The 20,092-nt window shown below is 37.0% G+C and overlaps 2 protein-coding genes across 2 annotated transcripts; both read right to left on the reverse strand.

Moving 5' to 3' along the window:
* Positions 1–2,218: 2,218 nt before the first annotated feature.
* LOC108147241 lies at positions 2,219–20,078 on the reverse strand. Its single transcript, XM_017273639.1, has 3 exons — positions 19,668–20,078; positions 9,494–9,701; positions 2,219–3,859 (listed from the first exon to the last, which is right to left on the reverse strand). The coding sequence occupies exons 2-3, from the start codon at positions 9,663–9,665 to the stop codon at positions 3,243–3,245; spliced, it is 789 nt and encodes a 262-aa protein (XP_017129128.1). The 5' UTR covers positions 9,666–9,701; positions 19,668–20,078; the 3' UTR covers positions 2,219–3,242.
* LOC108147239 lies at positions 5,374–6,722 on the reverse strand. Its single transcript, XM_017273638.2, has one exon. It carries the CDS (start codon positions 6,610–6,612, stop codon positions 5,602–5,604), a length of 1,011 nt encoding a protein of 336 aa, XP_017129127.1. The 5' UTR covers positions 6,613–6,722; the 3' UTR covers positions 5,374–5,601.
* Positions 20,079–20,092: the final 14 nt, after the last annotated feature.

Raw genomic sequence — 20,092 nt, forward strand, 5'->3', positions numbered from 1 at the left:
AGATGGCATTTACCGGATTACAAACGCTTGACCCAGACTCATTTGCATACGAAAAACAGCCAAATCGTATCTTTAATGGGCAACTGAACAAATTTGGGCTCTAGCTCGCCCGATTTCGCAGATACTTTCACAATACACATTTTTTCTTTAAATTTTGGTGATTTCGGTGAATCGCCAAAACAAACTGACCTTCAGTACAAGACATGTTTGTTGACTATATATTTCTTTTTATAGCCACAATTTCAATAAATCGGTTTGAATGCATTTTGCAGTGCTTTTATTTGTTATTTGCCCAGCTTTTATGCATATTCATTCGAAATGACTTGGCACAAGTAAAATAGCCCAGCTCATTCACTTCTCGGAGTTCGAGCATATATACTCCACAAAGTGCTCAACCCACTCAATTCGAGACCTGGTAATTGATTAAAGATCAAAAGTGGGCTACAATGCGCCTTGCTAATTAAATTTTAACTGCTAAACAAAGGCCAAAAATGGATAATCGGCTGGCTGGGTTTTCCAAAAAGTGATAGCTGCCCCAAAGCGGAAAATGAGACTGCAAAATTTATGCATTTAAATAAAATTATGTTTCGAAAAAAATTTGTTAAACTTAAATCAAACAAAGATATGTTAATATACTCAAAGTATTTCTCCCCAAAATCAAAATACCTAAATTAATATTTGTTAAAGTTCAAAAATTTCACGGGACTAATATTAAAAATTCTATTGGAAACTTTATTAAGCCAGGATAATAAAAGAAATAAAAAAAACTACAAACACTGATAAAATTTTATAACTTTATGTATTACGCAAAGAACCTTCTCGTAATTAGCACAGAGTAACCTATTAGATGTTTGCCAACGAATTTACATTCCACATACTCGAATTGCAAATTAGCAAGCTTAAATAGTTTCCAATGTCATCGTTTAGTGTAACGAACAGTCAAACAAACATAACAAATGCATCTTTCCCAGAAAATATGATGTCAGTGCGAATGTTATTTATAGGCCACTTCAAGTGACTCAATCCTAATAATATAAATTTTAATCGTTTGGACAAACACTCCCCTATGCACTTCATAAACGACCTTGCCAAGGTAACCAGCTCAGCGATCTGATTTGATACACAAAGGTTGGCGACTTAACGCTCGACAGTCAAAGACAACAAACGGTGGCTGCTCGAACGGATATCAAATAATACAAATTACCAAATACGAATCCAAATCCAAATCACGGCATCAAAACAAACACAAATCAACGGTTTCTGCACCGTTTGCCGGGCGGGTAATAAAACCTCTTCAGTGTCAAGTGGGCCGGGTCGCTCAGTACTTGTGCCCCATAAATCACGTGTCTCAAACAGATGAAGACGTGACCAGAGTGCGTAAAAACCCAATAAAACATTATAATGCCTGTAAACTAACAATAATAATAGCCCCGCCGATGAAGCACCCACAATGCCATAAACGCAGCACGATGATTGACCAACGTCACAATCGTTTTGGTCAAATTATGATTACGCATCTGACGGCTGAAATTGAGCCGAGTGCTTCTTTGAGTGTCAAGTGTGTGATCGAAAATAAAAAAAATAAAATCAAAGAGGAGGCTAAGCCGACGTGCAGACAAGGGTACACCACCATCATAATCAAAGCCCAAACGCCGAATGACACTCAAAAGGTCTAAGCCAGGCTAAGGAGGCCCGACTTAAATGAATGAACTTGAAACAATTGCTGAATAATTTTACTTCGGCATTGCGTGGACATGCATTACAGCCGGTCATCAGTGGGCTGTTCCGAAAATCTTTCATTTCAATAACAAAGTGTGTCACATTATAAAAAACAAAGATATGGAAATACAAAAAAATATTAAAATACAAGCAAATACAATTTATAAATGAATGTAAAACAAATAAAGTATTCTGGATCTTTAAGCTAAAGTTTTTATACATTTTATTACGTAATATTCGTGTATATATCTACTTGTTGACCATTTTTTTACCTACCATTTGGCTAGCGTTTTTCAGAACATCCATGCTATCGTGACCGATTTGATGACAGACTCCATGTCAAATCTGTGCAGGCCGAGACGGTCTTTGAACGCTTTGATTGGGTGTTATTGACACGACCAAAGTACTCGTACCCACTTAGCCATGACTTGTTTGCTTTATTTCGTGCTGCGTAGAAGTCAAGAAACCAAAAAGATGGAATAAGTAAACACTCAGTATGTTTAATTTGTCACTAATTTTATTGATGAAAACTTCTGTGGTGAGTTCGATGATTTGATATCCTTTTAGATAAGTAAGGGGGAAATACCAGCTTAGTTGAGTTGACTAAAAGCTTTAGAATTGAAAAGATTTGCTTTTGAATTAGATTATGTTTTGGTTTTGCTTTGCTTTGATTTGCCTTGCTTCTTTGCATTTTTATATTTTCCATATACTTGGGCATATTAATTGAAATATATCGGTTAATGTACTAATACCGAAAATCAATTACGTATTTTATTGTTAAAGCCATTTGCTCTGCATGTCAATCAAGTTTCACTATAACTATTTGTTGTATAAAGCAAAAAGCGTCATAGGGTTTCATTGATTATGCCTGGTGTTTTTTAGATATAAGTAGTAGGTAGATTTATTATAAATTAATTCTTGAGTGTAGAAACTTTAAAACATAGAATGTACTTAACGACTACAGATACACTTTTGGACTTTTTGGATTCATATAAATATTTTCTTTTTGTAAACGTTAGCATAGCGATTTCTGGTTTATGTTGTATATTTAAATTGTTAAACTTTGATGCATTTTTTGTAAAGTTAATCAGTACGAATTCTTCAAAACTAAGCCCTCAAATATGGGTTCCCTGGACGTGAGAAAAAGAAGGTTAATATTTTTGTATAGAGGACCTAATGATTTTTGGTAAAATTTTTTTTGCATGTAAATGAAAAAAATATAGTCGCTAAACTATGTTTCTCCTAGGAATATTGTTTCATATATAAACACCTTCTATTTTTTACATACGTTTTACATGTTTAAGCCAAATTTACACGTGTAGCCCATAAGTAGGCAATATTATTTTTGCGCTCCTTTAAATGTTGCAGCAACATGTTGCCAAGCTTTTAATCTTTCAAATTTCGATAAAATAAAATGTTCATGGAATTGCAATCAGTATTCAAATGTAAACACTCCCTCTCACGTGCAGAAATGGGGCTTTAGTTTTTCAGTTTTTTTCCAGATCAAAAAGAAAACCGCCTGCCTAGTGGCGCAACAGCACGTTGCTGACCTTGGCCTCGGCCTTGGGCTTGATTTTTTCGCGGAACTGGCGGTTTTCCGGATTGGCCAGCACTGAGGCAATAAACTCCGAGGTCTCCAGCTGCAGTTGCGCCAGTCGCTTCTGCAGCAGCTTGTTACGCTGCACCAGTTTGATGGTCTTGATGGCAATGGACAGCAGGCCATCGCTGCTCTGATGGTACAGATGATGCTCCTTTATCGCATCCTGGCTGTACTCGTACCCGCTGTCACCGTCCTCGTCCTCCATTCGAATTGGAACCCCCTCACAGTGTTTGGCCGCCGCCGATCGGTTGTGTTTGCTACTATATCGACTGGCCGTTGTCGGCTGTAATACTGTTTTGATGTTGGTGTCGCTGCTGGAATGTGGTTGCTGTTGCTGCTGGAACTGAATCCTGGCTGCCGAGTAGCTGTCCTCATCTATCTGCATCCGCTGCTCGGAGTCCATATCCATCTCCACCTCCGTTTCCACACCGCTGCTGGTGTCCGTCGAGGAGAATGCCACACGGGCCATGGTGTGCGGTATCCTTCGCTGCAACCTCACCGGGCGACGGCGACTTGATGAGTTCATAGAACCCTTGGCCACTGCAATGAAGAAGTTAACAAAAAGTTCGTCAACAAAGGAACAGTTGAAAGGTCTTCCAGTGATTCAGTATTATTTATACTAATGTTAAAAAATTTTAAAATGATTGTTTAATAATGATGCAAACGCTATTTTATAATCATAAAACGAGTTTTTATTAATTAAGCATAAAATATAATAATCTTATATTTTTTAAAGCAATCCATTTTTACAGAGTTTAATTAAATGTTAAGTAAGAAATGTTTTTTCTCTAAATTCAAAACTCAAATAATTTTTACATTTCTATAACTAAAAACATACATAAAATCTTAGTTAAGTTTTGTAAGTTTTAATATTTTTGTACTTCAAATAATTGAATTAAAATGAACGAAAACTCATATGTTTATCATATGTTGTGCGCATTAGAAAGTAATCAAAGTAAATAAATAACCAACTATAACATTTTCCACAAAACTATATTTCTTAATTATCACAAACAAAATACACGATTCAAACACTATTTTTCACTTAAAATATGCTGTCTAAAATTGAACTCATTTCCTGGTAATCACAGCATTTCAACACACCCATGGTGCCGTTGAGTGGGCAAGTGCAACGATTATCAGTCGGTTGTCAACCAAAGGCCAATTTATTACAATGTCTCGGTATCTGTGTGGGTTTCTAGTATCTAAATGTGGACATCGCGTGTGGACAAAAAACGTGACCAGCACCAGGGTTAAGCGTTCCGGCGACGACATTGCGTTTCGCGTCGAATCGCAGTCGCAACGCTCATTTCCAGCCATCAGCTCTTGGAAGGCACGAAAAGCAAAATACTGCCAAAAAAGTGCACTGATTTATATCAGAACAAAAATAGGTTTCTTAGTTTTTCTTTTAATTAAAATATTTTACGAGAAATTTAAAGTTTTGCATTCTTTAAACTCCATTATTTAATACTCACAAAAACAAATTCCATTTAATATAACATTTTCAGAGAAATTTTAATTTTTGCATTCTTTAAAGTGTCATACTTTATGAATTTCATTCAATTAGAATTAATTGTTTTTTTTATATAAAATTATATACTCTTAAATTTGTAAAAAACACAACCACGATATATGCTTTAAATCCGTAATATTATTCAAAGTTTTTAAATCCATCAATGATAAATAAGACATGCTAAAATAGACTTAATTTTTTTTTTAGTTACTTTTTTGATCAAATAGTTAAAGCTCTGTAATGGTCAATTTTCTAAAACATGTGTTTACTAGTCCACTATCGACTTATCCGAGTGCATCGGCGTTTCCGCAACTTTGTCTATGGTCAGGGTCATGACGCGCCGCCTCGAAGCTAACGCTGCACATTCACATGGCACTGCAGGGTGTGCTTGGATCGTGACGAAACCGAATGCACTCTGTTTTCAACACCCGTTGGGCAAATAGAGCTTACGTTGCACCACTGCCCCAGTGCAGCGAAACGTGAGAGTAACTCAGCGAAGGCGAAGACGACGACCACCTAATGACGGATACAGTAGAAAGTCATTGGGAAAGGTGCTGGAATATACGGAATACAGTGTTTTTAATTAATTTCCAAACAAATACGTATGCTCTTTGCGTTGGAATTTGATTTAAAAGGCGTCCTGCTGTTACTGTTACATTTCTTGTGTTTAGTTTTTTAAGTGTCAAGAATACGCTTCGATTTTATTATTAGCAAGACAATGATTCGCTACGAATATTATATTATATTGGTAATTCCCTCAAAGTGAATTCTAGTTCATCTCGTAGGCTTCAAACTGTTTTTGCGAATCCGATAACGTATCGGATAGGCTTGCTGATTGGGCAATAGACATTAGAAATTCGGTTGATCTTTCTAGTTGCTTCATGCGCGGTGTGCCGAGTAGAGCCAAATTTCGTTTCAGTACTTTGTGCAGCTCACCCATATAAACAACAAGGTCATTCACCTCCTCGCTGAAGTCAAATATTTCCCGCCTCAGTCGATTTTTGTTAAGATAGGCATCATTTTTTTTGAAGAATCGGGCGACATGTACCTTGGCTGTTTTGATTGCTTCCTGCTTGGACAACTTGGCATTGATCAGGAATGTGTTCCTTTCCTTGCATACCTTCAACTCCTTGCCCACATCATGGGTCCAAGCGATGTGGTCAAGAGTCTTGGAGCTCAGGTCCTGCAGTTGGAGTTCCATGCTGAGAAATTTATCACGCATTTGTGATATGATTTCGCGGAACTGACGATATCTACAGATCACTTCATCTACTTCCAATTGAATGCAATGGTGGGCTTGGTGAAGGCTCCTTGCTTCCAGTAATTCCTTGCCGCTCAGCGGAAGAAACTTTTCCTCTTTGATTGCAGATTTTGCCTGTGTTTCAGAGTCCTTTTCCTGAGTTTCCAACTCCTTGCAATTCATTTGGCACTTGGTCAGGGCCATCTTCGGTTCTTCTTCAGGCTGACCTTCACTGACCTTTTCGCTACTCTCCTTACACTGACGCCTTTTGATGGCTAGCTGCATAAGTTCAATCTGTCGGATCAGACAGTCAATATCGTGAACAACCTGATTTGCATCGTCTGTAAGCACTTCGGAGGTCTCATAAGACTCCTTCTCCTCCTCTTCGACATATGAGAAGCTGACCTCATCGTCAACATCAAAGATCTCCAGATCGCTTATTACGCATTTCAAAGTGCGTGTTATTGGATCTATCTCGTTTAATCGCATCTTGGCGCAATCGGGCATTCCATTTACACTTTTTACTTCGTCTGACTCCATTACTGAACAAAAAATGTGTATCTTTTTTGTGCTTTAGTTTTGTTGTATATATGTTTAAGGGTAATTGAACTTACTGGGATTAAAAGGCAAGCTACAAAACAAATAAGCTAAACACAATATATAAAGTTATTTAGGCATTACAAAGAGAAAGATTCTTTCTTTGGCTTCCCTTAGATTAATACATAAGTGTGTTTTCATTTAACAAATTAAAGTAAACGACCCGATAGGCCAAAAAACCGTGTCTGTACCCCGTGTTCTTGAAATGTGCATTCAGCTCCATAAACACACGTAATTTTTTACCTGACTGTTTCCTCTGCCTATGTTATTATGCAACTCATATACACATGTTCTTGCAGCTTTCTTGTCGTTGTCAAACCAAGGCACATGCATTTGTATGCGCTTTTCTAATTCAGTGATGGTTGTTCGGACTTGGAATTGCATTTCACAGTTGCTGCACAGAGGCAAAAATGCCATTCTTAAAAATATCTAGAGAAAACTAGTTAACGACTTCTAAAAATAAGCAGCAAGTATGAAAGTTTTGTTTTTTATATAACTTATTTCCTATTAACATTTGTAATTTTCTTTTGAGTTGGCGTAAGTTACAATGTAAAAAAAATCTGCTATATAATTACTTTTGATATTATCTTTTCAAGATGCACGCCACTATGCATTGGTAAGACATTGTAATTCCTTAAGATTAGTGACTTCTATAGTATAAATTGACTAAAAATAAAAAGTATCTAACTTTTTTGCAAGTGCTCTTGAGAATTAATGCAATATTTTTCGCTGTGCTGAATGTGGCCTCGTCATCGCCGTGCGATTGCACGTACCTCGCTTCGTTCTCGCTGAATTAGTCACCGGTGATGCTTGAAAACAAAATTTTAAATACCTTAAATAATGGCAAAGTGCGAGGGCATTGGCCAACACTCCAACCCCCTGACCACGCCAAATTGTACCAACGCCTCCCAAGAGAAAGCAGTCAAGAGGGGGGAAATCGTAAGGTGGCTCGCACGTGGCCTCGTCACACCCATTTTTATTTTAGACGTGTGTCGGTGTGTTTCTTTCGGTTTATTTTTATGTATTGCTGAAAATTAGCAGGCAGCAACGAGCACAAATAAAAAGGCTACAACGAAAGCAACAACAAGCGCTGCTTTCAATGAATTCACATTGAAAATGGCACCAATAAAGTCAGCAGCAAAATGAAAAAAAAGCAAACTTGGCTAAAAGCAAGCGGAGCAAATGTGCAAAACATGTAAATAAAGCCCCGGCAAAAGTGGCACAGCAGCAAAAACAACGCTGGAGGCTATGACACACACTTATGTGGAAGCCCCTTGGCCGACGCCCCTGGTTTCGTGTGCTTGTGAAATATTTCTTGGAAAATATCTAGGTAAATGTTCGTACGATTTCACTTGGCTAATGAGTTGTCATTGAACATCATTTGTTGGGGCTGTAAGAAGTTTTCTGGTAAGTTGATGTTGGAGAATCTCAATAATTTTAACGCCTCTTAAACGCTTCTTCTTAAATTGAGTGTTAGGTTTTTAACGAACGTTCTTATTAGGAGAATATTTCGAATTGTTATTGTAAAGCTGGCCTTTGACCAATTTTATAGTACTCCTGGAGAATTTATTCCCTTTGAACCAAGTCTTTACTTAACTTGTACCCCTACCTACATTTTTCAATTCTTTGACAATAAAATCCATGTCTTAATAACTAAATTGCACAAAATATTAATTTAAAAAAATTTTAAATTTATTAAACATAAAGAGTGGCTTGAATATTAACTGCACCAATTGTGCACTATTTGTGAGAAGTAAAAGTCTTGAGAATACTTCCTATTTAAAGGCATTGTAATATAGTTCAAATCGCAAGAGCGTGCGCCACTCTTCAAACAATAATGAGCCTTATTCTTTATTTACTTTAAAAATAAACAACCACTTGAAGGAGGAATTTTCAATATCAGATACTTGATATCTTGACTTCCCTGCACGATTGCCCCTCGCACCCTTTTTCCACGTAGCCCACATCCAGTTCTATTTTAGGCGGCAGTCATGCGGCATTAGATCGCTTATATAAATGTGTCAGCCAGATTTACGAACCGAGTCCGTCTTACCCAACAGCCAAGCAGGCGGAAGAGCAGCTGGAGCCAATTGCTGACGCAAATTGTTGTGGCATAACCCCAAACTCGCGTGCCTTTCATGGAGCAACATCGGTGGCATTATTAGCAGCAATAAAACACCGGAGGCCAACACGTGAAGAACCCGATGCGAGCCCATCCACCAGGGCACGTGCATTTGGGTTCCCCAGCCGAACCACACATATGTGTGTTACGCCAATGAGGAAGTGGCAAACGAGGACAGTGTTCAGGGCCCAGAACACAGAGTGCAGAGTACAGATCCCAGAGGTGGGTGGCCGAGTTTACATAAATTAATTAAACATGAGCAAGTAACGTGAGCAAAGCAATTGGAAACTGGGCGAATGGCAAACGTACGCAGTAACAGTCACAAGAGCAACAAATCAGCAGGGGATACTGACAATAAGGGGTAACAAAAATAAAAATGAGACAAGGCGGAGATTGCAATAAATATGTACGGCATTGTTACGTATACGCCGCGTATGCCCACCACATTTCGCTGGCACTGAGCCAAATGCCTTAGGCAAAGATTCTGGATTAGATGTAAGTAGGGTTTAAAAAAAAAAAAATTTCAATCTGTTAAACTTAAAAAATTACGATTTTAATCAATTTTGAACCTAAATGAGATGGAAACGATCAATAATTTTTTTAAATTTGTGAAAGTAAAATTAAATGTAAATGAGTTTGTATAATATAAACTGCTCTTAATTCTCTAACTGCATTTTACTGCCATTCCCTGTGTTGACTCACCATAGTTGAGCACCGAGCTGGCTTGTGTGGCAGTAGTTGCAGATGTGGATCTGGCGGATGTCGAAGAGGATTCTGTGGCTGCGGCTGAGGATGAAATGACGGCTGTGGCCACGCCATGATGTCGCCTCGTTTCCGTCAGCTGTTTTTTCTCCGAACATATGGTGGGCGCCATTGAAGCGTCTTTCGGTTTTGGCAGCGTTTATTCAGACTGAAAGCAAACGTGAATAAAAGCACTAATTAATTAGCTGCCACATTGATTAATTGATTAAACGTTTCAGTGCATAATTAAGCCGGCCAGCTGCACGCGCCGGTCAGTAAACGAAATAAAATGAAATAATCAAATTCAAATAAAAGGAATTCTTTCGAGTTCGTTTAACTTAAATCCATTTTACTGTGATTCGCCTCTCTCAGCGACTCTTATTCAGAATACTGATAACATTAGGTGAGCATTGGGCAAAGGCAGGATATGGTGGGGTCGTAAATTTTGTTTATTTCGCGATAAGAATTGGGACCGGAAGTTTGCTAGCATAATACTATTCACTTTATACAGTGATTGCGGTGGAATTCCAAGAAATATGGGCGGTAAACTCCTGAAGGCAATCTGGGAAAAAGCATTTCAAGAATTTATTTAGAATGAAAGCTTATAAAATTTAAAAATCACCACTAAATCAACTTTGAACGCAAACCATATTATACAAATGTTAAAATTTTGACAGCTATCACAAATTCTAAATTTATAAGATTTTAAGATACCGACAAGAGTAAAAGATATTAAAATGTTATTGTTATATTTTATACAAAATTATTTGGAAGACTCTTAGATTCTTACAAATTTTAACTAAAATTTCGATGGAAGTTTTCCTGATTTCTTAGACGACTTTCCATTAATCCACTCCAATTATTTATTCAATCTCCGCCAAATCCATTTCACCAATAAACTTTATCCCCCAAATCAGTTCGACTAGTCCATTAAAACTACATAAATCACTCGGGCCAAACAATAAACTCTTAGGCTGCAGAGGTCCAAAGTTCAATGTGCCAGCCATTTAAATCCGATTCGCACCGAATCTCCGAGTTGACATTTTAGAGCAGCCTTGGCTGACATCAAAACGGAATTTAAGATGACGCAGCCGCCAACCGAAACTCATTAGGCTCCTGGCTAACGAGCATCCATCGGCAAAGGTAAAGAAACTTAAAGTGAGTATTGCGGGGGTGGTCGCGGAATATTGATGGGAAGGCATTTTGGCGGGCACGCAAAATTGCTCAAGTGTTCTTGGCTGTCAGGAGATGAGATGAGAGGAGAGGAAATGAGCCCCGCCTATCGGCACTCAAATTCAAATTGAAACACGCCCAGAAACGACGGGCTGTTGGCGGCACGTGTATCTCTTGAGTGTAATTACATTTGGTAAAAGCGCTCGCGAAGATGATGAAATGTTTGCGGCCCTTGTCGGCATTTTACCAACCTGTCCCCAGACCCAATTGTCCCTGTCCTCAGTACTTGAAATACTTGTGGGCGGTTAAGACGCTTTTCAGCCCCTCGTCCTCGTCCCCGTCACCGTCTACTGGTTTTCAGGTCGATGTCAATGCGCCAGTACGCGCTGAAATTACTTTTCATTATTTATGCCTTATCCGTCGTCCAATAGTTAAAGTCTCTGAGGCTGATCCGCAACGAGGCGATTGCTCAGTTTATTGAGAAAAAAAGTCTCACTTATAGACCCACAAAAATATTTCAGTAATTTTAAATCTCCTGAGTATAGTACCAAAAGTATGCAATAATTAAATTCACTTATGCATTTACAAGTGATCTCAAATAACTGTATTGTTTGTACTTCCCTTTCTGTTTAACTAGAAAAATTTTTTAACGAATTTTTAATGAGTTTACTAGCTTTTTTCGGGAGATAAAAGTATTATTTCTTTAATTTCAGATTACATTATGGCAGTGTTTTTACAAAATACTACTTGTATATAAAACAGAAGCTTAACGTTACTCGATTTCTTTATTTTATTAAAATGATTTGTTTATGATATTTAATCATCATTCGGTAAACAATTCTAATAATAAACAAATGACGTGGATACTGTAATACTAATCTCTCAGTGCAACTTTCGTGCTCATTTGTCCCTTAAGCGGAGACGAGGGAATGTCTGTAACAAAAGACCGAAATGTGCGTAACAAATACTAAGCCTCAACGAATTGCCCCAGTGGCAAATTTAATGCGGCGCGTGCGGGTCTAAACCAAAAATGGGTAGGAGATGTGACAAGGTAAAACCAAGGGAAAAATGACACCCTCCTGGGAAAAAGCTATGAGGAAAGGAAATGTACACATCTTAAAGCACAGAGCAGATTTAAGGCTCAAACGGAGATTGTGCAACAATTTAAGACACGTTTCATCACAGACACCTGTAGCTCTGCCACCTGCGGGTTAGAGGTCAAGTCAATCAAGCAACTTTGATGAGATTTTCCGCTGCGTGACTACAAATTAGCCAATAATTGTTTAACATGACACGCAAAAAAAAAAAAACTAAGAAAAAATAAAACAAAAGAAAGCACACGCACAGTTGTCAGCTGTCAAAGCACGAAAAAAAAACAAAACAAAGGAATCTGCTTATGCCAATGACTTTTCACACGCCACCGGAACGGAAGGGAAATTTGATTTTGTCATTTTGTTTTGGAATTTCTTGGGGCATTGTTGTGGCAGACTGTTGTGACCGGCGGCTACATCACAAAGAGAAGACCCAGCTGAATATTGTCAACTTATCCGACAAGAAATTAGAGTTCAAGGAACTTGTTTTTTGTATTTTACAGGAAGGTGCGCGTCTGCAAAAGGCGTTGCCATTTTGAAGTTTATTTTGTCATGCGTTACACTAAACGCTGCGGGCACTACAATGTCTCTCATTGTTCACATGAGAAGAGCGGCACTCCCTCAGACATCAGAGCAGATATGAGTACACCCTCATACATCAGTGATTTACAAATTTAAATTGCCAGATTTACAAGCGTCTTTTCAATGTTATTCCCAAGGTCTGTAGTTATAAATTTTTTATGTAACGAACAAATGTAATCGTAATTCTGCACAAAAGTATTGGCATTTTTTTCGGTGTGCACGAGAACATATAAATACCAAATTGACTGAGCTTCAACCGACGTGTTTGTCTTTCGTATGTATGCTCGGGAAGCGTTTTAAATTGCACTGGGGCCTCGTTTTTCTAAATGCGTACTGCCATCATGTTTCAGTCAAAGCATTAGCCAAAAGAGTAGTTGAAATATTAATACCCTAAATAATGATATGACTGTTGAACAGCATATATTATTACAAATGCGTGTGAGACCAGGTAATAATAATCTATTTCCTTCAGGGCGTATACTTAATATTTTTGTCAAGGCAGTGCCTTGTATTAAATTTCCCTTTCCTTTATAATTACAGTCACGCCCGTTGCCTTTTGTACGTCTAATCTCCATGGGGAATTCCATTAATTTTTGACCTTATCTCACAACTTTACACGCGCCACACATTTTAAAGACGCCGCGTCCAAACAGAAATCTCATCTATATACACGAATAAAACTTTCCGCAGCATGTGTACTCGATGAATGTTTCTTACATTTGTTGTTTACATGAACTATGTTTGCACAAGAGTTTTGTATATATTGGCTTATATAGTATATAATATATACCCTATACCCTACTTTGTGAAAGGGTATACATTTTAAATATTTAATTTTAATTTACTAATTTAGTAAGAAACAACGAAAAATATATATTAAATTGAATTTGAAAATAGTACAATACATTTCAGAACCGACAAAATAAACATTTTAAAGTTTCTATTAATTCACAATCGTATTACGAAATAAACTTATTAGAGTATTATGTGCCAGGCATTTGAATTTTTGTTTACTTGCTTTTTTTAGAGCAAAATTGATCAGTTGGCCCGTGGGCAAGTCATCAAAGTGCTAATTTCTTTGCTTATCTCAGCACATGTGCCGGAGAGTCAGACGGCAACAGTGACAACAGAAACTAAACAATCTAAAAAGCAGCCAAAAAGGAACAAAATGCGTCATAATAGTGTATAGATACGGTAAGAGTTGGAAAAAAAACGTGTCAAAAGCGGGCTTGTCACTATTTCGGTGGGAAGGGCTGCGGAAATAAAGTAAAAGTATACTTGGTAAAAGCGGTCTAGAAGAGAAAAAAAATTGGCATTCTCAGTAAACAGATGAAGAAATTTCGGTAACCCCATTGAAGCCGCCGAAAGTGGCGATAAAAAATGACGATGGCAAGCAAAGAAAGCAAATAAAAGACGAAATGATAAATGAGGTACAATAAATGAGGTACACGTGTGGAAAATTATGACTTCTCGATAACAGGAACTCAATCAAAAAAACAAGAATCGACTGACATAAAACAACGATTCGGAACCACACCAACATTTTGAGGTACATACAATTAAACAGACTTTGTCTGGCGGCTTCCATTTGCAATAGTGAGGGGCTGGTTTTTATTTTTAAGTAAGGCAAAATTTAGTTTTAAAATTAAAAACAAATTTAAATCTAAAATGTATGGTAAGAATACTGTGATGATCCATCAAACTTTATAAAACATACCGTGTGCCATTAAAAAATATTTGCATTTATATTTCTGACAGAAAAAAAACATTTAGTCTTTTGTTTTCTGTTCCGCTTCTGAGTTCATCGTATATTAATCAACAACCTAATTAGCTAAACGTACGCATGCCTAAAGCATTAAAAAAATTTTGATTGTAAAGACCACAATACGTAAACAGATCCGCAGATGACTTACAACATAAACGTGATTGATACAGGTCGTGCGTCAAAAGGCTGAGATAGTGCTTCAAATTTCAGTTGTCTGCCCGGAATATCTCCGATTTTATTGTTCACCTTTTATTGGTTTCGATTGTGACGGTTAATTGGACCGTGGGTAGAAGAAACAGAGCCCGTTCATTGTATTCTTCGATTTTGCATGAATTTAATGATTTGCGAACATAAATTTTGGCTTTCAAGAGAATTTGAGTGTTTGACATTTTGTCTGCAATATTTCTGTTTGACTCGTTTCATTGGCGCGTTATAAAAATGTTAAGCGAAACAATTACCATTTATTAATGACATTTGCGGCACGAGTTTCTCGATGTGGCAGGCGACAGAGCATATACCTATCGACGCCAAGAAAATATTTATTAAATGCCACGCAAGTCAGCACTTTTATTATTTTAAGAAATATAGGTTTTAACCTCATTTATTAATAACGCATTTATATATTTTCGGTTATTCATTGTTTTTTTTAATATGTCAAGCCCTCGGAATTGTTTATGAAGCAAACTCAATTATAGGTAACCCAAATACAATTAACTGTATTAATAAAAAATAGTTTTTCGCTGATAAGCAATAATCAAGGTTTAATATTTCAATATTAAGGGTAACAAAATAAACCCAATTAATTTCACACTGTTATAATAAACAATGAGTCCCTATGGGTAATTAACCGCAGTGTGAGCCAGATCATAAATTATTCTGCATCCTAAGCCCAAACAAAAAAATGTGTTATCAAATATTCCAAAATCTGTTGGCAATTAATAAAAAGCCATGAGGTAATTTAAAAATATTATCTAACTGGCTAATCAAAACATAACATTTTTTTATTAAAAATTATTCAAACACAATATTAAAGTAGAGGATCCATTTTGTTCTACGAATAAAAATTGCTGGTAGCAAGTTATTCATAAACACGGTAATTTGAAAACAAAAGCATTTCTTTACTTGTTCTTGATAGCTTAAATCACACGAGTAAGATATTAGTTTAAAACAAAAAAGCAATTGAAAATTATTCGCTCGTGGCTTAAAATTGGATTTACGCTATTTTGGCCAATGAGTCAGTCAGAAATCATCTCTTTTTGAAGACTACCGACCGGTGGGACCTCAAGTTGGCATTACAAAGACTAGTCAAAACAGTTCACTGACAGTAGTCGGCCGAGGGGCCAAAAAAAACAAAACAAGGGACATGGCCTCAAGAAACCAGAAGCGACGCGTGTTGTCCAAAACCCCGAACCTTTTTCCCTGCCTTTGTTTAATTTGTGTCTGCCTAGTCTCTGTCTTTACGCTTTGAACGGCAGTGAAATATAATTCGCTAATGTGGTCATAAAACGAGCAAAAAAAAATGTATATAGCGAAACGGGAGAAGGAAAGACAATAGATGCCAGTAACCATTGAGCGCATATTGCTTGTCTCAGCCGCACGTGTGGCTTGTTTATAGGAGGGAAATAAATATAGATATATATCTAGGATGGGGAGGGTCGGTTTAATTTTCCTGAAACATGTATTTCCTCACACAAATAATGGCGCGTGCACTCATTTACTGTTCCATTTATATTTATTAAAGCGTCATGTGTCTCTCCTTATTGGGTCAGCAATTAGCTACATACATGGCCCGGTAACGAACCAAGTGTTTGCCCATTTGCCGGCCAGCGAGTTGGCCAAGTGCAAACAGCTGTTGTAAGGCAGTCCAAGAAGGGGCCACTTTGATTGATAGCTAGCACACCCAAAATAATTTACAATGTTCTGTAATTGAAAATAAAAAATGGCTGCTCTTATTAATCCATTATTAAGACGTCAACATTATTTCAAACTGAAAATAAAACAATTTTTTGTATTCAAAACTTAAATTTCAGCTTGAAAATGTATCATGTAAAAATTAAGTTTAATGATTTTAATTAGCAAAATTGTTGTAAGAATATTTATGTTTAAGTTTAGCTTCAAATTTTATGTCTATTTTACTTGAATGTTGTGAAGCTGAAATTGCTTGAGAAGATATTTTAAAAATTTATATTTTAATTTGTTAAACCTTAAACCCAAGTCACTAACATATATTTTATGATTTAGAATTGTTGTTTCTATGAGCAATAAATCCTTTTCATCACTTTTGCCCGTTAATCCTTGGTGAGTGTTGAATTTACGTTGTTCACGTTGGTAACTGAGCGACAGAAATAATAGAGTTATGTCACCTAGCTACCGGAAATCATGGGAAATTCAATTGTTAACCAAAAAATTAGGTCAACATTGCGTATACGCCATTGGGTAAACTTTTAGTTAATAATAAATTCCAAGGGACTTAGTTAAACTAGGTTGTCTGTTTATATGCATACACCACACATAATCTTTTCTATTAATAAACATAAGGTTCCTACCGGAAACGGTTAAATTATGACAGCGGATTTAAATAAATCTCTATGGATCCCACAGAGGGATCCCCTTAATAAGCCATTAGCCAAATTAATTATACCATAGGAAATTAGGCAATTTTTTATTGTTAGAGCTGCGTCTCGTGTTTCACATTTGGCATTTATGGGGCTCACAGAAGCCGTTAGTATTTTCAGATGTTACTCTTAAAACTGCTTTGGAGGGGGTTAGGGGTATCCACGCACACAAACACAAATCTCCGAACACGTGCGACCAAACACAGACAGATGGCAAGCGACATGACTAAAAGCCAAGCGAAAAAGAGAATTAATTTTGCCTGCATAAATTATCGTCGAAAAAACACAAGCAAAAACAAAGAGACTTTGTCATCCAAGCGCAGTCGGCAGTGAGGGGTAGTCCACTTGGCGATAATTTCATAGACACGAGCACACCGACTAGACAAGGGCACAAACCCTAATGAAAACCATCAACTTGCAATCCACACAGACAAAAATGGGAACACAATAGGAATTTTTCAAATTTTTTAACTTAAATTCCTTGAATTATTGTTTTTATTACTAAAGAATATTAAATAAAATTAACTGAAAATTTATACTGAAGATCTTAACAAAATAATCTTTACCACTAGCTTCATAATGATGAAGGAAAAACTGTAAGTTTATAGTCAATTTATGAAAAATTAAACAAAAACCTTTCATAGCATTCTAAATAAATTAAAATCAAGAACTCAATTTTTAAAAATTTTTCCCAATTACTAATAGCTTTAACCAGGTTTTTGAGCTTGTCTTCGAAATTTTTTTAAACATTTTCTCGCCGTGCACATTGGTTTTTGTGGTGGAGAGAGATAAAAGCCGCTCTCCCGTTAATCTAAAACAAAAGCCACGAGAGAGCCGCACAAAAACAATGGACACATACACAGAACATAAACACACGGAGGAAAGCTCACATGCCGTTAATGAACTTTTATGCTATAGCACTATCTCTGTCCTTCCCACACGCCCAGTGGCCTAGAGAAAACGTTCGAGTGTTTGAGTGTGCTCGTGTTCTTTTTTTTCGCTGCTATTATTTATTATTTTTTTGTGTATATTTTTTTATTGAATTAACGACGCACGTGTTGCGCCGTTCGAGCTGCGCGCGCTCTCTTTTCTTCGCATTTGGGGCCAAAGCTGACGATCCGCATATCAGCTTCGTATACTTTGCCTTTTTTTGCCCCTGCCTGTGTTGTTGTTTGTTTATATTTATATATCGGATGGGTCTCATATTTTGTTCCTATTTTTTTCCAGCTTCGTGTGTTGTTGTAATGCGGAACGCGCGCGTTCGAGCAAAAATGATAAATCTACGATTATGGGCGTTATATGGTGTCAAAAATGGAGCGGACCCCGAACACGCGCAAGAGTTGCCTACCGTAGATATATTTACGGTCTCGGAACCTGTTTAATGTCCACGTTGGTTTATGGTCACTTCCTGTTACCTTAAGGACCGAAATATGTTGCGACACAAGTAGCAATAAACCATAGATGACCATATATACCATTAATTTTAACTAATGGATTACAAAGCAAGGAAACTGTAAAATATTAAACTATTTTAGCTATTAAGGGCTTGTCTTATGTTTGTATAATTTTTTTGTAGTGAGCTTTGTTCCTAATATCGGAATCGGGTTGTTAAATGTAAAAAAATTAAAAATTATTAAAAATTTTAGGATTAAGCTATTATTATCAATACACAAAATGTTACATGAGTTATTAACACAAAATTCTCCTTGAAACGCACCGCTTTATTACTGCATATGTATGCCCAAGTCTTAAACCCATGCTAATCAAATACATTGGTTTAACAATAAGTAAATGAACATTATTAAACAAACAGATGTCAATTGTGAAAGTCACAGCTTGAATAACTTTAGCGGAGCTTGTTTTTAGCACGCCGTAAAAGGCAGCTGGCAAAAAAGGCCCCAACTTCTCAATTCTTTTTATTTAACAAAGACATGTCTATGTTTACTTTGTGTTCATTTTAAGAGTGTTTCACACGCTTAGACTTTCATGTATGGTCAAAGAAATAACAAAAACTATTTTTGTAAGGGAAGGAAGTACTTTAATAACTTAGTTCTTGGAAATCGCCGGAGAAGAAATCAACAAAGTGCTTTTAAAACACATTCATGTTATGGTTTGGTTTTCTTTAGCTTTTCTTCATGTGATTTTAAATAAAATGTAGTACGATTGGAAGCCAAGAGTAAATAAACTATGGCAAAACATTTGTTAAGTCATAAACTTTTTTAGAACTTTATGTTCTTTAGTTTTCCCCAGCGGAATTCGAAAGCATTCTCATAAAATGTACAGACAATTAAAATGTCTCAAACATAGAAAAGAAAGAAATTATTAATTCTTATTTCTGATCTCATAGCAAGGTTTTTTAACAAAGTCTTATCGAATTTAATTTCAAAAATATTATTTTTTCTGTGTTATTTTGCTTTAAATTTGCGGGTAAATAATTTAATAATGGATGACTTACCAGACCAATCTTTTGGTTCTTCTTTTATTATTTTCTTTTAAAATTTGTTTACTTTTTAAAGTTCGAGCCTTAAAAGTCACAGCACAAAAAATCAATATTGCGCATACGCCATGTAACCTCGCTGTAATGCAATTGCAACTGCTGTCAAAGTCGCGGAAAGGCCAAAGGCCATGGAATGAGTCATGTGATAAGGCCCACGACTCCTGACCTAAATTCGTCCTTCAGAAGGTGAGAGGCAGACACGAAAAAACTGTATGTTCTCAGGGGGAAAGAAGGAAAACTCAGGCAGCCTCTCTAGTTGGAAGGAGAGCTTTCAGCATCGGAAGTCGGCTGTCAAGTGCAATTTTCTGTTTTTTTTATTATTGTTATTTCGCGCCGCACGTGTGGCACACAAATGCTAATGCTAATGTCGGGAGATTTATGGCCAACCTTTTTTCGAGCTCCGCCGACTTACCGTGTTTTTGCAGCAACGATGTTGATGTCGTGTTTCTTTAGCTCTAGGTTTCCTTAATTTAATGCACCCTCATTGGGAGTAATGAACATTATCTTTTTTACACGTATTTCTTTTTTATTTGCTTTCACACACTTTTAATCTATTCTGGGTGGGGAACGTGTGTGTTTGCAAATTTACAGACGCCAATGGCAACACGCGCGCCAAACAAAACTTTCGCTTTCGTTGCGCGTGTGGCCGTCGCTCACACACGGCTACACTTTGCTTCTTACACAGACACACACAGTGACACACACGCGCTGACAAACAACAAACACGGATATACGAAATACGCGAATGTGAATCCGACGGCGAAATACGTAAGCGCTCGGGCTCGGTGCGAAATTCAAAGCTCTCGAGTTGCGAACGCCTCGACCGCCCAGAGCAGA

The sequence above is a fragment of the Drosophila elegans genome, unplaced genomic scaffold (genome assembly GCF_018152505.1).
Source record: "Drosophila elegans isolate 14027-0461.03 unplaced genomic scaffold, ASM1815250v1 contig_476, whole genome shotgun sequence".
In the NCBI taxonomy this organism is placed as follows: Eukaryota; Metazoa; Arthropoda; class Insecta; order Diptera; family Drosophilidae; genus Drosophila; species Drosophila elegans.